Below are 24,088 nucleotides of genomic sequence, written 5' to 3'. Positions count from 1 at the left end.
GTGATGCATAATAATCCTATCCACTCCTCAAGCACCTCTCTTCACAGGATCTCACAGGCCCATCCAAATGCTAAGGATGTAATCCCTCAGCCCCTCCATGGGGTGGGGGAAGTGGAGTCATCCCCGTGTTACAGATGGGGAAGCACATGCAGAGAGAGGAAGTGACTTGCCCAGATAGGATTTAAGCTTAGACCTCCCAAGTTCCAGCCCTGTGCTTTAACTCCAAGAGCATCCTTGGTTAGGCATTCTGGATGACAGAGGTGTCTATGCGAGCCCCATGCTTAGGAAAAGTAAGGACAGCTGTTGAGTACAACAGGCTGAGCTGTCATTAGCCTTACGGTGATTGGGAGGCATCTCAGTGGGTTGCAGGAATCCTCGGTCTGTGGAAGAGATGGATAGGCACAAATGCTGACACCTCACCAATCCCTAGTGGACATGTCGCCACATTAAAAACAATGCTCATTTCAGTACCATTGGCACGTCTGCTCAGGAGAGACCCAGGAATGGAACAGCAGGGGGGCAGCAGGTCATCATTGAGGGGCATCGGCAGAGCTACATATGGGGAGCCCAGAGCTCAAATAGCAGAGGGGCTGCAGGTTGGGAGTGTGGGGCATCGGCAAAGCTATGGGTGGCAAGAATAGAACTGGAATAGCGGAGGTCAGGATTGAGGGCCGTTGGCAGAGCTGTCTGTGGGGAGCCCAGGGCTGGAATAGAAGGGAGCAGCATTACTGGATTGATGTGCATCGGCACAGATGAATAATGCAAATTCTGGTACAATTTCTGTCACCCACCCCTACCGCTGCTCAGAAGAAGAGAGGGATGGTTCCACCCCTGTTTACAGCCTGCATCGCCATTGCGTTCCATATCACTCCTGGGCTGGAGCACATGGAAGGGACACAGATAAGAAGGATGAGTCTTTTCAAGGACCAGAGATGGGGAAGCTCATTTTGAAGCGATGGAACTTGTCCCTGGCTTTCTTTTTAGTGCACTGGGAAAGGAAACACTCATGATTCTCAGGAAACCCTGATCTCCCAACCCTTCTGGCCCACTCCTTGCACATTATCTCCTCAGCGGGGATCCTGCCTCGCACATTCCTTGCAATTACTGTTAAGCCATAGGAATTAGCACAATGAATAAAACAATGGTCCATCTAGTCCAGTTGCCTGTCCCCATCAGCGGCTAATGTCAGACCGCCCCTTCCTGCAACTCTGTCCCAGAGGGATAAGGGGGAATTCCTACATGACTCTCGTTGTCAATCAGATGACGCCTTGAGCCATGGGGACTGGCTAACCCTCCTCATTCGTCCTTGCTAGCTTCACTGCATCTTCCAGTGTTATTCAGTGACGTTCCTGGCCCTCTTCTGAAATGCACTGAGGTTTGCCTCTTCATGGAAAACAGTGTCGTGAAAGCCCAGCCCTCTCCAGCAGGTCAGACCCTTGGAAAGACGTGAAGGCCCCAGCACTTTGCTGCTTCAAAGAGAAATCCACCCACACTTGCAAAATGCAGCTGTCGTGCTGGATAGAGGTGGAGGAGGGAGAGCAGAAGTTATGCTAAACTCTCTACAGCAGCTCCTAGAGTGCAGCTTTGCAGATTTCCTCTCCCACCCTCAAACAATTCCACTGGGTCCCTGTTCGTTCAGGAGCTAGCTCTAGACCTTCCTTGTTTTTAAGGCCCTCTGTGGATTTTCTTTGGACAACCTCATGAAGCGAGGTCCAGATACTGGAGCCCTTATGGAGCTCCAGCAGCATGCAGGAGCCATATAGGGGGCAAAGCAGTGGAATTCCCCCAGTGCAGAGACTGCTGTGCTGGGCCTTATGCTTCCCCGCCTCACAGCCTGGGTATATTGGAGCGGGAGGTGGAAGAGGCACGATTGTTCTTCTCCAGCTACCTTAGCTGCACAACAACCCAAAGGCAGCCAAGAGATGCTCTGATGTGCACCCTCCCAGCCCCATAGCAGCCCAGAAACTTGGCGGCACAAAGCCACCACTGCCCCCTATCCGTCAGGCTGCCCCTCCTGTTCTGTTCTTCTTGAGAGCCTAGCCCCCAGCCTCACACCTAATACCCCATCCATTCATTCAGCACCAGCCTCCTCTGTGATCCTCCACAGCATCACCACCACCGGTACAGGAGTCTTCTTAGCAACACCTGCCTTCTGGTGCCGCATTGCCACTGCAGAGAGGCTTCAAACAGATTTTACACATCCCTCCTCCTCCCTCACCTCAATCTCTTGCTCTCTCTGTTATTTATTGCTGCACACCTCTAGCCAGCTCAGAGGTCACAGGCCAACAGCCTATTAACTCACACCCTGGCATGGCTCATTGCTATCAGAGCAGGAATCGTTAACCCTGAAGTGCGGTTCCGCTCTGAAGAGCATGTAAAAATAGCCCCTTCTCGCTCCCCAGATCCTGCTTCCCACTTGTATCCCTCAGTCTTGGGTGACCCAGGTAAGTTTTTACTGCTTTCTTTTCTCCATTAACCCTGCAGAGCCAGCCCAGCTCCAGGAATGAGCTGGTCTGTTCCTTCTGGTGCAGCAACAGAATTGCTCACTAAGTTCCAATCAGTCACACCTGTTCAGAAACATGGAAGGCACAGAGGTCACTGAGGGCTTCATTTGAAGACATCGGGAGTGACTGAGGCTTTGTCTAGACTAGGGGTGATGTTACTTAACACATCTAACTAGCACATGCCTCGGACGGACAAGATGCGAAGTTGGAGTTCCATGTCTAGACTCTTCAAATATGGTTGCTTATACGTTCTAACACCACCCTTTTTATCCTAGCCCAGGCAAAGCACAAGGGCATAATTTAACCTGCAGAGCCTTTATGGTAGGCGATGGTGCAGGAGAAGTAAAAAACTCAGCTTGACACTCAGATCCCAGGGGAGCTGGGAGACCTTCTCCTTTGAGAATAAAACTGTCTTACTTTTAAAGGGAGCCCATTTGCTCTGGAGTTGCTGACACATAATAAACACTGAGTGCCACACAGGGTGACCAGACAGCAAATGTGAAAAATGGGGACACTTTTTTTTTTTTTTTTGGAGGAGGGAGGGGATACAGTTGCCTATATAAGACAAAGCCCCTAATATCAGAATGGTCCCGATAATATTGGGACATCTGGTCACCTGAGGGCCAAAGCAGCATCTTTGCAGAGTCACTTTTTAGAGCAGAGCTGCACTTGAATAATAAAAAAACCCACAAAAACAAAGGGTTCAGAGTAACAGCCGTGTTAGTCTGTATTCGCAAAAAGAAAAGGAGGACTTGTGGCACCTTAGAGACTAACCAATTTATTAGAGCATAAGCTTTCGTGAGCTACAGCTCACTTCCTCAGATGCATATCGTGGAAACTGCAGCAGGCTTTATATATACACAGAGAATATGAAACAATACCTCCTCCCACCCCACTGTCCTGCTGGTAATAGCTTATCTAAAGTGATTTCCAGCACAAATCCAGGTTTTCTCACCCTCCACCCCCCCACACAAATTCACTCTCCTGCTGGTGATAGCCCATCCAAAGTGACAACTCTTTACACAATGTGCATGACAATCAAGCTGGGCTATTTCCTGCACAAATCCAGGTTCTCACATCACATCTCACATCTCACAAAGAGTTGTCACTTTGGATGGGCTATCACCAGCAGGAGAGTGAATTTGTGTGGGGGGGTGGAGGGTGAGAAAACCTGGATTTGTGCTGGAAATGGCCCACCTGATGATCACTTTAGATAAGCTATTACCAGCAGGACAGTGGGGTGGGAATAGGTATTGTTTCATATTCTCTGTGTATATATAAAGCCTGCTGCAGTTTCCACGATATGCATCTGAGGAAGTGGGCTGTAGCTCACGAAAGCTTATGCTCTAATAAATTGGTTAGTCTCTAAGGTGCCACAAGTCCTCCACAAAAACAAAAACACACTCTTTTGGTGGGACGATGCAATGTTTCCTTCCACTCTGACAAATAGTTCCTACCAAGAGGATAAGTGAAATAGCAGGGGGAAGGCTAGAAATACCTCATCTTTTAAAGTTTGAACCTATTCACACTGGAAAACATAATCTCAAATATACATACAAAATGATGGGTCTAAATTAGCTGTCACCACTCAAGAAAGAGATCTTTGAGTCATTGTGGATAGTTCTTTGAAAACATCTGCTCAATGTGCAGGAGCAGTCAAAAAAGCGAACAGAATGTTAGCAACCATTAGAAAAGGTAATAATAAGGTATAGAAAGATGATAAAACAGAAAGTATCATAATGCCACTACATAAATCCACAGTACACCCACATCTTGAATACTGCATGCAGTTCTGGTGGCCCCATCTCAAAAATATATCTATAGTAGAAGTGGGGAAAGTACAGAGAAGGTCAACAAAAATGATTAGGGGTATGGAACAGCTTCCATATGAGGACAGATTAAAAAGACAAACTATTCAGCATGGAAAAGAGGCGACCAAGGCAGGGGATATGGTCTATAAAATCAGGACTGGTGCGGAGAAAGTGAATAAGGAAGTGTTATTTATCCCTTCACATAAGAACCAGGGGTCACCCAAGGAAATTAATAGGCAGCAGGTTTAAAACAAACAAAAGGAAGTATTTCTTCACACAGCACAAAATCAACCTGTGGGATGCTGTGAAGGCCAAAACTATAAGAGGGTTCAAAAAAGAACCAGAGAAGTTCATGGAGGATAGGTCCATCAATGGCTATTAGCCAAGATGGTCAGGAACAAACCCCATGCCCTGGGCGTCCTAAGCCTCTAGCTGCCAGACGCAAGGAGCTGAGAACAGGGGACAGATCACTTGATAACTACCTGTTCTGTTCATTCCCTCTGGGGCACCTGGCACTGACCACTGTCGGAAGACAGGACAGCGGGCCAGAAGACCCGTTGGTCTGACCCAGTAGGGCTGTTCTTGTGTTGTTCTTTTTCCTCGTCTTCATTTTTAAACATTGCTTTTGACACCCCGCTCACCCAACAGCCACTCATGTTCTGTTATAAACACCAACCTGGGAATACGGAGCGGTTCCTGTCTAACGTGGAGTCAAAGGTGGTGCAAAGAGCCACCAACTTCTGCAGACTAGGCAGCCTGACCCATTAAGAGGAAGGAGACATTTAAAAACTACCTTCTCCTTCAGCTCCCCCCCCACCCCGAAAAGCTGACCCTCTACCCCTTTCACTTTGTAGCCTGCCCTAATCTTTGTCCATTACCTTGTCCCTCTGGGTGTAGGGATATTGTGTGTGCTGTGGTCCCTGGGGCACAGGGAAACCGTGTGTGTGGTGGTGATTAGGTCTCAGCTCTTCACCCATGGGAGCTGGTGCGCAGTTGCGACAGCATCCAGGCAGCCAATCAGAACATGGAGTTGTACAGTCAGGCCACTAGTGGTCTGAGCACAGGGCTATGAGCACCCAAGTCCTTACCCCAGCTCTGCCATGGGCTTCCCAGGACCTTGGCCAAGTCACTTGACCGCTCCATGCCTCAGTTTCCCCACCCATACCAGGGGATAAGTTACTTGTCTCCTTTCCAGGGGCACTGTGAGGATTAAGGAGTTGGTGTTCATTAAGTCCTGTAAAAATGCTGAGTATTCGTAGGTGTCTTTAGCTTTACTAGGCAGCCCCAGAGATTCAAGCACAAGGGGCCAATTAGTCAGGACAAGGGGATGGTTCTAGACTATTCTCAGTGGTAGAAGAGGACAGGACAAGGAGTAATGGTCTCAAGTTGCAGTGGGGGAGGTTTAGGTGGGATATTAGGAAAAACTTTTTCACTAGGAGGGTGGTGAAACACTGGAATGCGTTGCCTAGGGAGGTGGTAGAATCTCCTTCCTTAGAAGCTTTTAAGGTCAGGCTTGACAAAGCCCTGGCTGGGATGATTTAATTGGTGATTGGTCCTGCTTTGAGCAGGGGGTTGGACTAGATGACCTCCTGAGGTCCCTTCCAACCCTGATATTCTATGATTCTATGACAGCAGATTTTACGCAAGCTCCCTTCCCCGATTCCACCATACTTTGCCCGTAGCAGTCTCTCCAGTGCTGGCTTTCTCCCCACACCCCGCACAGCTGGTCTCTCTCCCTTCTGGAAGAGGAAACACCAAGAGTCCCTTCCAGGCTGGAGACGGAAAGGACCAGGTCACAAAATCCAAGACTCTCAGCAGCAAGGGCTCCTGCCAGCCCCCCAGGCAATAAGGGGCTGCTAACATGAGGAGAGGTCGGGGTGGAGAAAACAGGGTGTTTAAAGCAAGCAATGCCCCTTCTCCTCCAGGCTTGGGGCAGTTTCTCAGGCTTCCCCTCTGGACAGGCAGGCCAGTTCCATCCTTAGCTGGTGCCCAGAGACAAAGTCTAACTCCTCTTCTCATTCCCCACTTCTGCCAGGGGAGAAGAACAAATGGCTGCTCCTTGGCAAACCCAGGAGTGCCCATGATCCCCATGGCATCAGGGAACTGCTCCCAGATCTTCCCAGGGCAGAAGAGGAAAGCACAGTGTCAGAAACACCCAGCCCTCCCCCACCCCACTTAGTACAAATGCCTCTTACCAAGACACAGGCCAAGACCCTTTCCTTCCAGCCTGGCAGCTAATGCACAGCCTTCCCGATCTCTGCTCTCCCCTGGGGGACAGGATTTAACACCAGCTGGGTGCAGGCTAACACACCGTGGCCACATACAAACAAGACACCAGCAAGGATGGAACCCATGATCTTCAGCACCAAAAGTAAGCCCCCAGGCACTGCCTGAGCTATGGGAGATCTTTAGCTACCGGCCGCAAGATGCTATCTATGATTCCTGGCACTGGAGCGAGGTGTGAGCATACTGAGCAGGCCAGGGTCTCACTCTCTGCAGCATCTGAGCACCCCCCAATCTTAGTGTATTTATCCTCACCGCCCCCTTGCAAGGTGAGGCAGGGCCATTACTTCCATGCTCCACCTGGGGAATAAGGCACAGGAGGGCCAAGTGTCTTGCCCAGGGTCGCAAGAAGCACTTGGCAGAGCAGGGAATTGACCCTGGCTCTCCCAAGTCCCAGACTAGCAGCACCCTGATCATCCTCTCTGCAGTACGGGTACACGCCCCATCACAGTCCCAAACACCAAGCCCTGTCCACATGGCATTTCCAATCCAGATGCTATTAGCGCATTACTGCTCTGACAGCACTCTGGGTGCATCCAGACTGCATTGTAAACCCTGGCTCTGACTCAGGTCTGAGCCCAAACCTCCCTACTGTCCATACACAAATCAGTGTGACTCAGCAGCAAACACTCAGGACCCAGGTCCCCCTGGGTCTGAGCCCAACTCCTGCTGTGACTCAGGTCCAAACCCTGTCGTTTGGCAGCGTGGACGCAGACCCAAGTTAGAACGTCAGTGTAGTGCCGAATGGATGCGCCAGCACAGCTGTGAGCCCTGGGTCCAGCCACTGTAAACCCAGGTTTTACAGTGTAGTGTGGACACTCAAGCCCAGGCCTGGAAACACCGAGTCCGCAAGTATGGCTCCCACAGACCCAGGTTTACAGTGCGGCATAGATGTACCCTCAGAAACTCCAACCACGACTATTGGCCTGCTAAACCCAGGGTTGTGAGTTCAGTCCTCAAGGGGGCCATTTAGGGATCTGGGGCAAACATTGGGGACTGGTCCTGCTTTGAGCAGGGGGTTGGACTAGATGACCTCCTGAGGTCCCTTCCAACCCTGATATTCTATGATTCATCCTGAGACTAAGTGATGTCCAGACCCAGTGACGATAAGGGGAAGGGAAGAGGTGCAGGCTGACTCCCAGAGCTGGGCTGCAGAGGGGTGGCCGTCAGAGGGGAACAGAACCCACCCTTCTCCTTTCTGAGGGAGCCATCTGCCCTGGAGCCGGCGAGACACCACACAAGTGTCAGCTCAGGCTGACAGGTCCACAGAGATGGTTTTCCCACCAGGACCGCTCGGGAATGGCTGCGCAATGCAATCATGCTGGCCGGAGGGGATGGGGGATTCCCAACGAAAGGGAAACCCCCTCAACAGAGACTCCTAGGAGACGGAGGGAGAAAGTTCTGGGGGTGGCGGGGGCACAACCATCCAAACGCCGGCCACTTGCTATTTTGAACAACTCCCCCACGTTGTCATGACAACTAACTGTTCTGAGGAGGCTGTGTCTGCTCAGAAGGCTCCCACAGTGTTCTGCAAGCACCAGAGCTGCACAAAATCCACCTCTCCAAGGGAGCTTCTCACGTGCACTTATTATTATTCAGCATCTGAACCCAGAGATCCTCAGCCCAGTAACGAACCACTGCAGAGAGGGGGGCCCAGGCTGGGCTTGGCTGGTGGAGTCCTTTCAGGCTACCTTAGCAAGATGGAATTTCCTCCTCCCCGGGGTCTCCTTTCCCCATGCCAACCATGCCTCCGCTCTTGGGTTTCTGTGCTTTGTCTCATGACAATGGAGCTACAATGATTTACATCAGCATCTGGGGATCTGGCCTTTAGACTCCTCTTTAGTGGTGACTCCCGTACGATCATGTGTGGAAAACGTCCAGTGCAGCCCTTGCGTTCGAGAAGGCCTTTCTCAGCGTATGCCTAGCCTGACAAGTGTGGGGAGCAGGTTTGGACCGAGTCGCTCCTTTCCCTGTGACAGAACTAAGGGGTTAAAATAAGTTTGAGCCAAAGCACAGAATTTTTGCTACCCTCGAAGATAAATAAATCCCCACTCCATTTAACAAATGGAAAGTTTCATCAGACACAACTCCCAGGCTCAAACGAAGGGGGCTGCTCTACGGCCAGCATCCCAGAGGAGATCTCCTAGGTCTGTTTTCCTCCTGGGTAAGAAGAGCGGCATTTCTAATCCTCTGTCCTCTTGATCGTGCCAAAGAGGAACGGAAGAACAAACAAGTTTAAAGCGAGTGGCTGTCCTTCCTTCGAATCTGGTTCTTGTCCACTAGGCACTGACACAGACCACCAAATGGTCATTTCTGTCACTCACTCCCAGGTGCGCGTCCAGGTGGGCTGGACTCACACCTGGGACTAGGAGGCAGAAGGCTCTGTGGCTCTTCATTAACCCCCCACCGCACCCCAATAAGATTTTTTTAAGAACATCTGGAAGGGGGCAGGGTGAGAGAGTAAGAAAGAACAGCAGCGGCACACGCAAAGGTATTTTTATTTTAAATAGGCCTCAGGTTTAATACAAACAAGGGGAAGTACTTTTTCCATACAATGGCAAGTTAAACTGTGGAACTCATTGCCATGGGATGTTGATGGCCAAAAGTATAACTGGGTGCAGTGAAGAAAGAGATAAAGGATAGGTCCATCAATGGCAACTAGCCAAAATGGTCAGAGATGCAACCCCATGCCCAAGGCAACCCTAAACTAGTAGGTAGATTCAAGGTCCTTCTGCCAACAGTCTCCTGTCAGAAAGCAGGGAGCAGAGGGAGCTAGGGAACAGCTACACTGAGGAGGCGAGCAGAACCAGTACGAGCACTAGAAACAGAAGCACCTGGAGAAAGAGGTTTCAGAGGGGCAGCCGTGTTAGTCTGTATCAGCAAATAAAACGAGGAGTCCTCGTGGCACCTTAGAGACTAACAAATTTATTTGGGCATAAACTTTCGTGGGCTTGTGGGTTACACTCCAAGCCTAACCGCAGTGGAAGGGTTTTAGGACCCCATTAGTTTCATCCCTGCTAACACCTTTAATTCAGCCCCAGAGGTGCTGTTGCACTGCCTGTGGCTCGGGAGGCAGGAAATTCCCTGCAGAGGCTGCCCAGGGCTTCACTTACTTAACGCTAAATACAAACAATTAGCGAGAGCCGGCTTTAAAGAGAATGGGAGGAGAGACTAAAACACAAACAATTCCCAAGCTGAGAGAGGGAGCAGGCGGGGAGAAAGAAACCAGGGTTAATAACCTCCCTGCTTCGATCATCACCATAGCGCTGGGAGATCACAACGCGCTGCACAGGAGACACATCCTAGCACGACACCCAGAGAGTCCCTGCCCCAAGGCACTTGTAGCCTCTAGGCACCATGGGCCAGAGTCTCAGATCGATGTAAACTGACCTCAGAAGAGCTGATTTACACCACCTGAGGAACAGGGACAAAAATGTCTGTCCCCCAGACTTGGTTAGTCACAACCCTGTGTTCCCCTGTGTACTGGCCAGGGGATCTGAGCCAACCCAAGGCTGTCACTGGACTTGGGACATAGTTACCATCCCATCTACACTGCCCCCCTGAACCGCTTTATAGCCCGCTTCCCCTAGCCCTGTAGCAGTATAGATATGGCCAACAGGAATGTGTTTGTCATTGTCAATAGGCTCTCTGGGACAGGTGGGATTTGGAGGAGAGGGAAGGAACTTGGTCTACACCTGGAAGGCCATCCCAGGTATGGGAGGAAAGACGAAACGAAGCTTCAAATGGGATCTGTCAAGAGAAGCAGCCAAGAGAGGAGATTGGGCGCAGCCGGGGGAGATGGAGGCAGGAGCAAATGTATGGAGAGCTTTGAAAGTTAGGAGACACTTGTGATTGGAGAAGAAACTGGGAACCCAGTAGAGAGAATCAAGAAGGGAGAAGATCTTAAAAGCGGTAATTGGATCGGCTGGAAAGGATGAGGTCATAGAATTCGAGGACACCAGGGAGGTATTTATTATTTATATTAACGCAGCACTTAGTGGGACCCCTGTCCTCGGTGCTGTACGAACATATAACAAACAGGCTGGCTCTGCCCTAAGAGCTGACATGGAGCTGCTGGCAAGAGTTGCTGCATATTGGCAGCAGGGAGAAAAACCCAGGCCAAGATTTGCTACCTTAGTCACTTACAATAAGGCATCAAAAATCCATATTTAGGCACCTCATTAAGTGGCCTGGGAATTCTGGGGGCTCAGCAAGTGTGACTCAAGGCAGTACTGACTTCCTGAGAGTTTGCGGCAATGTGTCTGAGAAGGGTGAACTCCTCCCCCCATTTATTGCAATGTTGGTGTTGACTCTGAAACCTAATAGTGACTGTTCCAAAGTCAACATTGTTAACTGTATTGCTGCTGATAATTTTAGCAAAAACATCCAGCTATTCTAGGATTGTGAATAGAGTCTGACTAGTGTATTGCCCCTTTTCCCCCTCCTTCCAATCTGACCACTGGGGAACACAATCTACAGGTCCCACCCTCCATGCATGGGCTAGTCTCTGGGCCTGCCCCGAGAGGATGACAGCACACACGTACACACTCAGAGGAGGCAGACAGTTCCAAACCTCTAGTGTGGTATAGAAGAAGGCACAAAGACAAGAGAGCCCTGTGGGTCTCACTGTTTATATTCCAGGGACTTTGCATCAGACAGGGACCAAGCTATCTGAATTATATAAAAGCCTCTACCACCCACCCCCTATGGTGAAACTGCCTCATCCAAAACTCTCCGTGAACTCAAAGCTTTTGTGAGGTTTGACTCTCTTTCTCTTTTTTCTCCTCCATTCTGTTCCATTCCCCAGGACTTCCAGGCTACTTTTGGGGCTGCAAGCACCAAGATAGCATGAACGCAGCCATGCTTCCCATATAACAGCCCAACCTACCAGAGACTGGATCCTATGACAACGTGGACTGCAGAGATTTGGAGAACATTTGACTTTCTCCTACCTCCCGGAAGTAGCTGGTTCTCACAACTGCAGGATCTATTTATCCTCACACCACCCCTGTGAGGCAGGGCAGAGCTATTATGCCTATAGAACACCTGGGAAACTGAGGCACAGAACCACAGAGTGGTTTGCCCAAAGTCACCCAGGGAGTCTGTGGCAGAGCAGGAAATTGAAACCTGGTCTCCAGCTAGTGCCCTCACCACTGGGCCATCCATCCTTCCTGATTTCTTACTGGAACCTGAACTCTGACCCCTGCTGCGGTGCATCATTCACCGGCCTCTTTGTCAGCTTGATCAGGAGCAGAACTTCTTGGCTTTGCTTGTTATAGCCTTCCAGCCCAGATTAGAACTGCCCCAGCAACACCCTATTAATAGCAAAACCCTCCAGGAACCATATAAATGTCTTTAATAATAACGCATATGTTTATTTCTGGACATAATGTTCCTCTTTTCCAGAGTGCAGAGACTCAGGCATGCCGAGTTGCCAAGGTTTTCCTGGCCCTGTATGCCCTGTACGACAGAAACAATTAACACAGAGCACTGAAAGGCTGGTGCTGGGGTGGAGGGTTTGGTTTCAGTGGATGACACGGAACAGATCATCTCTTTACCTGGGATTCACAGCAATGTATTACAAGGGGAGGCCCATCGTGAACTCTCACGCCTGGGGATTTGCTCCAATTCCACCCCACAGTACGGCTTAGTACAGGCAGAGTTAGCCACTATTAGCCGGTTCTACAGTGGTGCCCTGCACCCAGGGATGAGTTTATACCAGTGCAAATAGAAACTTTGGCTATCTGCACTAGGGGTCTTCATGACACAGCTGCTGGTCACTACTGGTAATCAGGGCAAAGCCCCAGGGAATGACAAAACCTTAAACCTCAGGGATTTGGCCACTTCTTCAAAGAGGCTGGAAACATTTGGAGTGGGTAGCCTGTCTTCACCCACACGTCACACCTCTTTAACAGGCCTCAAGCCCTCCATTAGAGGCTAAGGTGACTATGCTGGGCCAGCCACTTTTCACAGGACAGCCATGCCCATTTGGAGACCACTGTCCTGAATTCTCTTCAGGACTCCACATCATGAATTGGGAATTGGTCCTGCTTCGAGCAGGGGGTTGGACTAGATGACCTTCTGGGGTCCCTTCCAACCCTGATATTCTATGATTCTATGAGTGCTGCGATGCCCTGACCACTGCTGGATGATCCTGCGGTTTGGAGGTCCCGTGCGCTCTGATCACTGGGTCTGCAGCACACACAGACACACGTGCAAAAGAGAGAAACAGAGAGAGCAGTGGAGCATTCCACCTATCATAGCACTGCGGAACCCAAGACAGAGCCGTGCTAAAGACACACTCCGATCTCAACATCATTAGTAGGGCCCTACCAAATTCACAGCTATGAAAAATGCATCGTGGACCATGAAATCTGGTCTCCCCCCATGAAATCTGGTCTTTTATGTGCCTTTACCCTGTACTATACAGGTTTCACGGGGGAGACGAGCGTTTCTCAGATTGGGGGTCCTGATTCAAAAGGGAGTTGGGGGGGGGGAAGAAATCACAGTATTGCCACCCATACTTCTGCACTGCCTTCAGAGTTAGGCGGCCAGAGAGCAGTGGCTGTTGGCCGGGTACCCAGCTCTGAAGGCAGCACCCCTGCCAGCAGCTCAGAAGAAAGGGTGGTAATACCTTACCATGCCACCCTTACTTTTGCGCTGCTGCATTGAGAGCTGGGAGGCCGGAGAGTGCCGGCTGCTGACTGAGGGCCCAGCTCTGAAGGCAGCAGCGCAGAAGGAAGGGTGGCAATACCATATCCCCCCTTTAAACAACCTTGTGACCCCCTACAACTCCTTTTTGGGTCAGGATCCCTACAATTACAACACTGAAATTTCAGATTTAAATAGCTGAAATCATGACATTTATTCTTTTTAAAATCCTATGACCGTGAAATTGACCAAAATGAACCGTAAATTTGGTGGGTCCCTAATCATTAGCACATCCATAGCCAGGATGTAAACAACCCTACTCAAAGATAAGCGGTGCCCAAGAGGCTCCACTAACCTTGACAAAGGTAACATACTGCCTACTGGACAAAACAGAGCAAAAAACCCCACAACAAGCTGGATTACTACAGAACCTTTCAAAAATCCAGTGCACAGATATCTTACTACAGCTGAATGTGCAAAACACAGTCAGATTCTTCCCCTACACGGAATCCATGGGTACAAACTGGAAATAAAAGCCAGGCCACAAAGGGCCCACAGGAAAGCTGAGGAGGAAAGAATTAGTAGCTCATATGTGGGACAAAAACTGACTATGAAAGACACTTTCTGCTTTGCAAAGAAGCTCTTGGAAAGATGCAGATGGTTCCTGATAAGAGGCAAGGAAGGGAAATGGTATGTGACTTGGGAAGAAAGAAAAGTATTGCAGAAACAGTCTCCTAATATGTGGCAGCTAGTACCAAATCTGAAAAGGCCAGTGATACAAAACGGGCACATTAGAGGTGTGGGAAGGTTCCAGGATTGGTACTGTAGTTGTGGGGAGAAGGTCTTGTGATGAAGGCAGTGGATTGGGGCTCTTGAGATCTGGGTCCCCAGCTCTACCATGGATTCATGTGTGCCCTGGGTAAGTCACTTAATTTCAGTGCGCTTCAATTCTCTAGTTGGGGATAATAATCTATTTTGTCTGTTAAGACTGTAAGCTTTCAGAGGCGAAGACCGTCCCTTACTGTGTATGTCCAGGGCTTGAATTTATAGCCAGGATCTCTATGTGCTGACAATGAGTCTATATATTTTCAACAGCTTTTTTTTTTTTTTTTTAAATTGCCTCCAGGAGACATTTGTGGGTCTGAAGCACACACCAGAAGGCCTGATTTATTATTTTGGCGGCATAAATGGTATCCCATACAAACACTGAGCTATTTGGCTCAGTCCAGTTCCCCAAGTTCAGGCCTACTCATGCCTGTTGTGAAAGCCAAAACTAGACACAGACACTGGATATACTGTAAAAACTCAATGCATCATTTGTCGTCATGCTGATAAAGTTATTGACACTGAGGCAGGAAAGAGCTATATGGTCTAGTGCATCGGTCAATTTATACTTGCCCAGGGCAGATTTCTGTTCGTAAGATGGGATCTGCCCATACCTATCCTTTAGAGGGATGTTGGGGGTTTAATATAAAGGCTGCCCAAATAAGCAGGTCCAAGGCAGTAAGAGAATGGTGAATGCTATTGTTTCAATTGCCTGGCATTGCGTCTAAAATGTCTTGGGCCAAATTCACTTCCTGATGTAAAAACCCCATCGATTACACTGATGTTACGGCAGGGATGAATTTGTCCCGATATTTACAGGCATCTAATAGTCTTTAGCCCACTAGTTCTGTGCAACTCTTCCCTGGGCAAATGCTTGATGTACTGTATTGTATCGACCTCTTGGCAGCTCTTGCCTAGATTGTCAGACCACTAAAGAATGGCTGGGCTGAACTGTTAAACAGGGAACAGTCTTGTACAGAGGTTTTTTAAAACTGTGGCAACACCCTCAGACAGGCTCACGCTTTTTCACACCCTGCCTCTGCTCTGCTTCCAAAACTGCAGTCCCACCCCTTGATCTCTCTCACTCACTCACACACACACCAGGGTCCAGTTGTCATCCAAAGAGAACAGATGCACTAAAACAGTGGTTCTCAAACTTTTGTACTGGTGATTTTCACATAGCAAGCATGTGTGCGACCCCCCCCCCCCGATATAAATTAAAAACACTTTTAAACATATTTAATGCCATTATAAATGCTGGAAGCAAAGCGGGGTTGAGGGTGGAGGCTGACAGCTTGCGACCCCCCCAAGGAATAACCTCTTGACCCTCTGAGGGGTCCCGACCCCCAGTTTGAAAACCCCTGCACTAAAACGTCTGTGGAAAACCTGCAACAAGAGAAGACAGCCCACTGAGTGCAACTCACAACCAAATGCCCCCTTGCAAACAGCTGAGACCATTCAAGACCAGACGAAGCCCATCTGGAAAAGGACCAAGGGCCGAGGAGGAAAGCGTCACAGCCATGAAACACATGGACATGACTAGGTGGTGACTAAAGAAACAATAGAAATATAGATACAGGCTGTCTGCAAAAGTCAGACTTGACTGAATTCGTCCCAATGGAAAAGTCACGGGGCGGTGGCTATGCCTGGCGTGAGATCACAGGCCGTTGCCATGCTTTGAATTGTGTATCGGTGCAGAGGCAAAGCAGGTAGGGTACACAGCTGGCAGGCATGGGGTTCTATTCTTTCCTCTGTCACTGACTCGCTGCCTGGCCTTGGGCAAGTCATGCAGCTGCTGTTTTTCCACCTGGAAAACAGTGGTAATGATTCTTCCCCACCGCTGTAAAGAGGGATGAGCGCCTCATGGCACTACCAAAGGGAAAAATATAGCCCTTGACTCCCACACCAGCCCATCCCAATTAGTACTGTTGCACCGGGAGCCTGATCCTGGTAAAGCCAATGAGAGCTGGATCTAGCCCACAGCAATCTGTACTCTTATAGCAGCCCCTAAAAGCTCACGGTCTGCTAAGAGCCAATGCAAAGCACTACACAAGGGAAGCCATTTGCAGTGCACAGTAACAGCAAGTTTCACTAGGCCTACAAAGCCCAGAGCTACATGCTCTGGAGCACCATCTCCTGGCACCTCAGCTTGTAACTACCTATTGACCCATATATAGAAGTAGGGCACTCTCGTCACACAGCCTTTGGCCTAAATTTTCAACAATGTCTAGTGAATTTGGGGGCCTAAAAGGAGCCTGACTTTCACATGGGGGGCACGCAGCATTTCTGACAATCAGACCCCTCTACGGGGTCACAGGTTGGGCACCTGAAACCACCAATGGGTTTTGCAAATAAAGGTCTTTTCGAATAGCGGTGAAAGCAGCAGCCTCACTCCTCTGCAGAATGCCCAACAGAGAGCACTAAGCGGGCAGTGGAATGGAAGTCACCGCTGGTCCCGTTGCAAACATCGTTAGTAGGAATTGGCTCATCCACGAGCCGGAGACCAGCCTGGGCTGGAGCATTACAAAAAAAAAAAAAATCACACTAGAGCAGATTGCTTACAGGAGGGTCTCCTTTGGAGAAACAGGTTGGGGTCACAGCCCGCTCCCATTGATCTAAAACAGCACAACTCCCAGTGGATCCAATGGCACCAGCATTTGGCCACTGGAATAGTGGTGGCCCACATTGCTGGTGGAAGCTCCATCCTTGTGATAGATTAGAAGATGGGCATGTCCTCTCACAGTGGTCTGGCACAGCGGCTGCCCCACCTCAGTGTGCAAACTCCATCCCCGCATACAATAATTCTAGGGCATCTGTGTTTATATTTTCTCTAAGCTGGTTTAATACCCCAGGCAGCCATTTGGGAGGCCAAAACAGCAAAGGAGCTGGGATTCTCCTGGCATGTCTGTATGGCCACCATAAGTAGTAAACCTGCAAAGAAGGCACCAGACTGGGAGTGAGGGTTCTGCCCCCAACTCGGCCACCGACATACAGTGCGACCTTGGGCAAGTCACTTCCTTGCCCTGGCCTCTGTTTTCCCAGGCGTAGAACAGAGAGAATGATACCTCCCCAGTTTGTGACACACTTTGAGATCTTTGGATGATAAATACTATCCATATACACAAACGGACATTGGCACCCCAGACTATTCACTCTCTCCCCGATGACATCGTTAAAATGCCCATCGCCATGATGGGCAGGTGCCTAGAGTTTAATATACAGGGCACAGTGGGCAGCCAGGTGGTGCTGGGGGAATCGTGTGATGATGTATACAATGGCCCTGGCTACCGTTGCCAGTGGCTATTTTAGCTTTGGCAGGAGCTGAGAACAGGAGGTGGTTTCTGATCCTCTGAATAACTGGTGGGGAGCCCCTCTTGGGGAGATGGCCACCCACAGCTCGAGAACCATTGCTCTCTGGGCAACTAGACAGCCCCAAAGACAGAAACGTTGTCCCCTTATCCCAGACCCAGGTGCACAGGGCTTGGAGTGCATGTAAGGTAAGGGCCATGGTGTTTCAATGTCCCTAATGTGGGGAAGACGGACCCAAGGTCTGACCAGTATTGCTGGCGACACGATTGGTGGTACATGCTCTTCTGGACCAAGCTTCCAGTCATGGCCCACTTCAACATAAGCACAGGCTGCCTCACTACCTCACCCCAGGAGCCTGCAAAATGTGTGACAGGGGCCTTCACTTCCCTGTACCCATCCCTGAAGGTCAGTTACACATGAAACATCTCCCTGGCCCTACTGACTCCCCCACATTATAGGCCCTCCAACCTCCTGCCCTTAGTAGGCCCCTTCCCGCTGGCCTACCTCTGCCTCAGGATCCCGGCTCCCCTTACCTGCCGTAGCAAGGCCTCTCCGTTGATGGCGCCCTGCTGCTGCTGGGCAATGGTGACCCCCAGCACCAGGGTGTGGATGCCGCAGGAGACGGCCGTGATGAGCACGATGGGCATGAGGCGCAGGGGCAAGGTGATGAAGAAGGAGAAGACGAAGAAGGCCTGCCAGCCCACTGTGTCACTGGCCTCGTGGAAGTGGGAAAAGTTGAGGCCCAGGTAGCAGAATATCTGGGCAGCGATGAGAATCCAGAGGACATAGGGCATGAACTTGCGGGAGATGCGGTCCGGCAGGAGCCCGTACTTGCATAGGATGAAGAGCAAGATATGGGCGGCCAAGCCCACTGAGGCCACCAGGATGGTGGCCAGCTTGTCGGTGGTGTAGACCACAGCGCACATGACGATGACATAGCAGTCGAAGAGGGCAGCGAAGACCACCAGCACCAAGAGGGTCTCATGGCGCTGCCGGCGGAAGTAAGTCTGGTAGAGGTTCTCCAGGGACTCGGGAGCGAAGGTGAGCCGCATGAAGCGCGGCAGGCAGAGGCATGAGCCTGAGTTCCTCACTGTCACCTCATGGGTCCGGCCCACCCCACGTTCAGGGTCGGAGGGTAGGCTGACCGAGTAGTCAGCCGAGTACTCGGCCGAGTACTCCGGCTCAGAGAAGGCCCTGTTCCCGGGCATTCTGCCTGTCCTCTTTTCCCAGCCAACCCTTGGAGAACTGGCACCGTCTGCAGCCGACGGTTACGCCAAAGGAGCTCCAGCTCCCATTTACCTCAGGGCAAGCAACAGGCAAGGGCAAGGAGGCATCAGCAATGGCATCTCAGTTCTCCCCCTCAGACCCACGTCCTCCCCAACCCAGACGTTCCAGTCAGAAACCCAGGCTCCAAATGGGGAAGCGTGCCAGTTGCCTCCCCCTGCACTGAAGCCTTCAACTGGCTGCTCTGTAACACCTCGACCCTTCCCACTCACACCCCTTTCAAATGTCACCAAAAATAAAATTCAATTTAAAAACCAATTGGCTGGGCTCCAAACAAACAGAATCATGAGCTGCAACTAGCCAGCTTCCTCCAGTCGCTCCCCAGTCCCCGTGCTCTTGGGGGCTGCAATCAAAACAGAATCCAAAAAAAGACAAATGTCTCACTGCCTCCTTAGTAGAGAAGCCAGAATCTGGGGTCTCTCTCCCCCTTTCCCTCCCCAATTTTTCCCCCTTTGGTTTTCTCGGGACCGTTCGTCCCCAGCAACCATTTGCAAATTGAATGCCAGGATGATATTCCTCAATGCACTAGGGTCTCAGGTCCCCAAATCGCACCTGCTCCCCCCTCCATGCGGGGGCAAAGGCATAAACAGCATTGGCCGGCCATTCCATGCACCCTGCAGGTCTTTGATTCTCATCCAGCTGTTAACGGGAAGGGAGGAAGATTTTGTTTGTATCCGGAGTTGCCAACAAGAAAAAAAAAGGGGTGGGGGGTGGGGAGGACAGTCAGCAGAAGAGGCACTGATCTGTCAACCCTGAAGGCTCCCAACTGTTGCTTTCAGCTCCCCCATCAATCCAGGTAGCCTGTTCCCTGGCCTTGTTCTGGAGAAGGCCAGCTCTCCCCCCTCACCATCTCAGTGCTGACAGGAGGGGATGTGGGGAAGAGCCTCTCGGCTTCTTTGGTTTGGGCCTTGTTGAAATTAAAGCAGGGCTGTGGGAAATGGTGGTCTCCTACCCTGGGAGAGTGACGGCGTGGGCAGATCCTGGAAGCCCCACGACGCTGCTAGCATTCCCTGCCAGTCACCAGGTTGCTCTGGCTTCTGTTTGCTCTTGGGCGAGCCCACGTCCTGCCTGGAGGAGAAGACGGATGGGTGGCAGAGTCCAAACTAAACAGACGTCTCTTTAAGAGCCGAGCGCCCCTCTCAGCCGAAAACCCCATTCGGAGTCCATACTCTGCCTCTGGATTCTCCGCTCATCCATCTTCAGCGTCCCTCTCCTTGCATCCTCCTCCTCCTTGCCCAGCAGCTGGTGTCTTGGGAGGCAGATGCCGTGTCTGTGTGTTTTTCCGTCTCTCTCTCTCTCTCTTTTCTCTGCTTTTTTGGTGAATTCCCTTCTTCCCCTTGGCGCCCAACTGGGTGTCTTGTCGGAGCGTGTGCGCAGAGGTGGGTGGGTGGGAATCTGTCAAGCACAGACACCCAGCAGAAAAATGATGGAGGAGGAGAGGGAATGGGCGTAGCTTAAAATTATTGAAGAGAAAATAAAATCAGACAAGTGCATGGCTCGGGAACACACGTGTGCAGCCTGCATGCACCCACCCACCCCGGGGCTCGGCTCCTGCGCTCTGCTGGGGACTCTCCCTTGCAAACAAAACCTGGAGTTCAGCGCCTGGCGGGGGGGGAGAGGTGGGGGCGCTGGAAAGGAAAGTCAGGCTGCCCAGCGGATCACAACTCCGTTATGCAGGCTGGGGGTGGGCTGCTCATGACACTAAGGAAGAGGGCGGCGGGGATATTCCCCCTAGGTGTGCGGGGGGAGAAGCCCCTTCCCCCCGGGGCAGAGGGCGAGCTATCAACGCAGGAAGCTCGCTCCGCCCAGCTGGCGGGCCGGGCTCGCTGCTGCAGGACTGGGCGGCGGGGGGGGAGAAGCTGCTGCTGGAGGGACGAGGGGGCGGCTGCCGTTCTGTCTCAGCCGGGCAGGGGACCCCCGGGGCCGGGGGAGGGAGACGTTTGGGCGGCTGCACGCCCCGCTCCTTCGCAGCAGCCCCCTTTCCCCGCGGGGCTCGGGGAGCCTGGCCCGGCGGCGGCGGCGGCGGCGGCTGGGCGCCCGCGGCGTCCCCCGGCCCCGCGTGCGGGGCAGCCGCGGCGAGCGCCCGGGACGGGGACGGGGACCGGGACCGGGACCGGGACCGGCCCCGGCGGCCGCAGCGAGCGAGCAGGGGCCGAGGGCCCAGCGCTGCGGCTTCAGACAGCGCCCCGCGGCTGAGCTGGGGCGGGGCGGGGCGGGGGGTTGTTTGTGGGGGTGCCTGGGGGGAAGGCGGCAGCTTCAGGGGGGCTGTTCGGTGGCTAAGCTGGGTTTGCCTTGGGGGAGATGGGACAAGCTCAGTGGCTAGGGGAAGCTGGAGATAAAGGGGGGGCTGGATTTGGGGGGGCTGCTGGGTGGGTGGGGGGGGCTTGGGGGAGATGGGTTCGTAGGGGGACAATGAGGGCGGCTGGGGGGGAAGCTGGGGGAAGACAGGTGGGGGCTGTTGGGTGCAGGTAGCTTAGGGGAGAAGCTGGATTTGGGGGGAGCTGCTAGGTGGGGGGGCTTGGGGGAGCTGGGTTTGTAGGGATGGCAGGGGGGCAATGAGGGCGGCTGGGGGGGAAGCTGGGGGAAGACAGGTGGGGGGGCTGCTGGGTGCAGGTAGCTATGGGGAGAAGCTGGATTTGGGGGGGCTGCTGGTTGGGGGGGACTTGGGGGAGCTGGGTTTGTAGGGATGGCAGGGGGGCAATGAGGGCGGCTGGGGGGGAAGCTGGGGGAAGACAGGTGGGTGGGCTACTGGGTGCAGGTAGCTTAGGGGAGAAGCTGCATTTGGGGGGCTGCTGGGTGAGTGGGGCTTGGAGAAGGTGGGTTTGTAGGGATGACTGGGACAATGAGGGCGGTTGGGGGGGAACTGGGGGCAGATAGGTGAGGGGGCTGCTGGGTGCAGGTAGCTTAGGGGAGAAGCTGGATTTGGGGGGCTGCTGGGTGAGTGGGGCTTGGGGAAGCTGGTTTTGTAGGGATGGCAGGGGGACAATGAGGGCAGCTGGGGGGAAGCTGGGGGCAGATAGGTGGGGGGGCTGTTGGGTGCAGGTAACTTAGGGGAGAAGCTGGATTTGTGGGGGCTGCTGGGTGAGTGGGGCTTGGAGAAGGTGGGTTTGTAGGAATGGCAGGGGGACAATGAGGACAGCCGGTACAAAGGGTTGGAGAGGAAGCTGGGGGTAGATAGGTGTGTGGAGGTGGCTGGGGGGTTGCAGGGTGCAGGTCGTTGAGGGGAGAAGCTGGGTTTGTGGGCGTGGGGTGGAAGTAGAGAGGAGTGCCTAGGGGAGGGGAAGGCTAGGGCCACCCACTCTTCCATGCCCTCCTCTTTATCTCCACTGTCTGTTGCCTTGGCTACTCTTCCCCCACCCTGATCCGTGGAGGGTACAGCCGGCTCAGCCAGCACCACAACCAACCCTGGCAGCCGTGAACTGCAGTGGCAGGCTGTGGCTGCAGCCCAGCTGCATGGGTGACGGTCTGTGCAGCAGGAGTGAGGGGGAAGCAGGTGCAGGTGCGAGTGTCACCTGAGCTGCCTGACCCTGGGCAGGCCTGGGGCCTCTCCCTGTGACTCACTTAACCTCCCTGCCTCTGGTTCCCCATCTGTACAACAGATCAGTTGTGACTCTTGTCCTGGGCACAACAATGTGAAGGAACCACACGGGCACAGTGTGGTTCAAGTAACTGCATTTACTTATTGTATACAACATGCAAAGCCTAGTTACATATACACACTACTGCCCCGGCTGGTTTCTAAACAGAGAACACAATGAGCGCCATTAGGGGGCTCACATACTATTTAAAGAGATACTACCCAATTTTTACACCACAGTGCCTAATACTTACTTATTTCCTGGGGCATTGTGAGAGGTTTGCAAAGAGCTATGAGGAGAGAAAGCCCTACATTGTCATACCCACTCTCTGCCTCTCTCTACATAACCAGTACTGTTTTCCAGATGCAGGATGCATCTCTGGAAGCTAGGAAGGATGTGAGAACATCTGGATGGCTGAGCTCCCAGCACATCCTCTCCTAGCAAGGAGATACTGATGCCGTTAGAGGTCTTGTACAGCACTTAAAAATGGGAGGAAAAAAATGACAAACACCATGTGAATCAATACACTACTGAGACCAAAATCTCTGAGCCAAATTAATCTCTGGAGTAACACCAAGGATTAATTTCTGTGTTAGAAAACACACATTCATGCACAAGGCAAAATCAGCCAGTAGAATTCATTGCCACTAGAAACGAAGACCAAGAACTTAGCAGAATTTAGCACCAGACCTCTAAAAAGGCTTTCTGATGTGAAATCAAATCTCCACCAGATTGAATCGTGTGCGTGCATGACACTCAAATTAACGCATGTGCAGCCGGGGAGCCCTTGGAGATATATATATTTTTAATAACTGTTTAAAATCTGAATTCAGTGCTGGTGAAAGATCCCAGCTTGACAGCCCTTGGGAGCTATACATCAGGTACAACATGGACAGCACAAGTTCAAGCTACAGCCATTAATGTGATCCAAGTCCCCTAGCATTTTCTGAGTTCAGCGCTTTTCAAGTTTTATTGCTGTTTGCAAGAGCTCCTCCCAAAGGAACACCTTTATAAACCTAACAGTGATACAGCCTTTCTTCAAAGAAAGTACACCGTGCACAAACTGAGAATAAGAACTTAGAAGACTGTGTGTAACAGCACCATGTGGTGACTCCCATTCTAACACCATCTCCATTCTCAACTTGTTCCATCAACCACAACGGAGCTCAGAGTAACTTCATAAATCATCTGCAATGACAGCAAGAAAGGTACAAGTCCCAAACAGAAGAGAGAAAAAAATGAATAAAGGTTTAGCTATTTACCTATGTGTAACAGTTCAGGGCAACTGCATCTGGATTTGCCCTTAGTGATCCAGCAAAGGAACCTGCTCTGCATGTATCGCTCTCTCTTCTGACCAGGGTATCTCAAGGCTGAACAGTTTACTGTGTTATTCCCAGCAAAAGACAGATTGTCAAAGTAGACCTGCTTGCTTTCTCTCCAACTAATGTTGTAACTGCCCACATAGTCAAACTACCACATAGCTCTTTCTATGCAAGCTTATTTATTCTTAAGGTAAAAGCATTGCAGAGAAAATGTATTAAAAACAATAAAAGAACCTAAACACATAATAAGTTAATCAGAGCTCTGATAAGCTAATATGTTTATCAGAGATCACGCCAACTCCAACATGGGCTCTGGCAGGTGCCTTCAAACCCCATAAAGGAGTCTCCTCCTCTATGGTCACAAGTGCATAAAATAGCACTCATTAAAAGTTTAGTCCTGCCTTTCACAGATCAGGGGTCTTTGATCTGGAGGAGCAGGTAATCAGCAGACAATGGGTTTTTCTCCCCAGGGCATAGTTTCAAAAGGCCTCCCAAGTACCTCTTAGGAAACCCACTGCCCA

At 51.4% G+C, this 24,088-nt stretch overlaps 1 protein-coding gene across 2 annotated transcripts in view; it reads right to left on the bottom strand.

The window, feature by feature from the left end:
* Nucleotides 1–20,371, bottom strand: part of ADCY3 (adenylate cyclase 3) — a 94,481-nt gene extending 74,110 nt beyond the window's left edge. For both annotated transcript variants that reach the window (XM_084624720.1, XM_084624721.1), the window contains exon 1: nt 17,917–20,371. In XM_084624720.1, coding sequence (XP_084480846.1) covers nt 17,917–18,591 — 675 coding nt within the window. In that variant the 5' untranslated portion in view covers nt 18,592–20,371. The remainder of the gene's footprint in view (nt 1–17,916) is intronic.
* Between the last annotated feature and the right edge of the window lie 3,717 nt (nt 20,372–24,088).

The sequence above is a fragment of the Lepidochelys olivacea genome (genome assembly GCF_965140295.1).
Source record: "Lepidochelys olivacea isolate rLepOli2 genome assembly, chromosome: 3".
Classification (NCBI taxonomy): domain Eukaryota; kingdom Metazoa; phylum Chordata; order Testudines; family Cheloniidae; genus Lepidochelys; species Lepidochelys olivacea.
The sequence above is the reverse complement of the archived record's forward strand: the minus strand, read 5'-3'. Positions and strand labels throughout refer to the sequence as shown.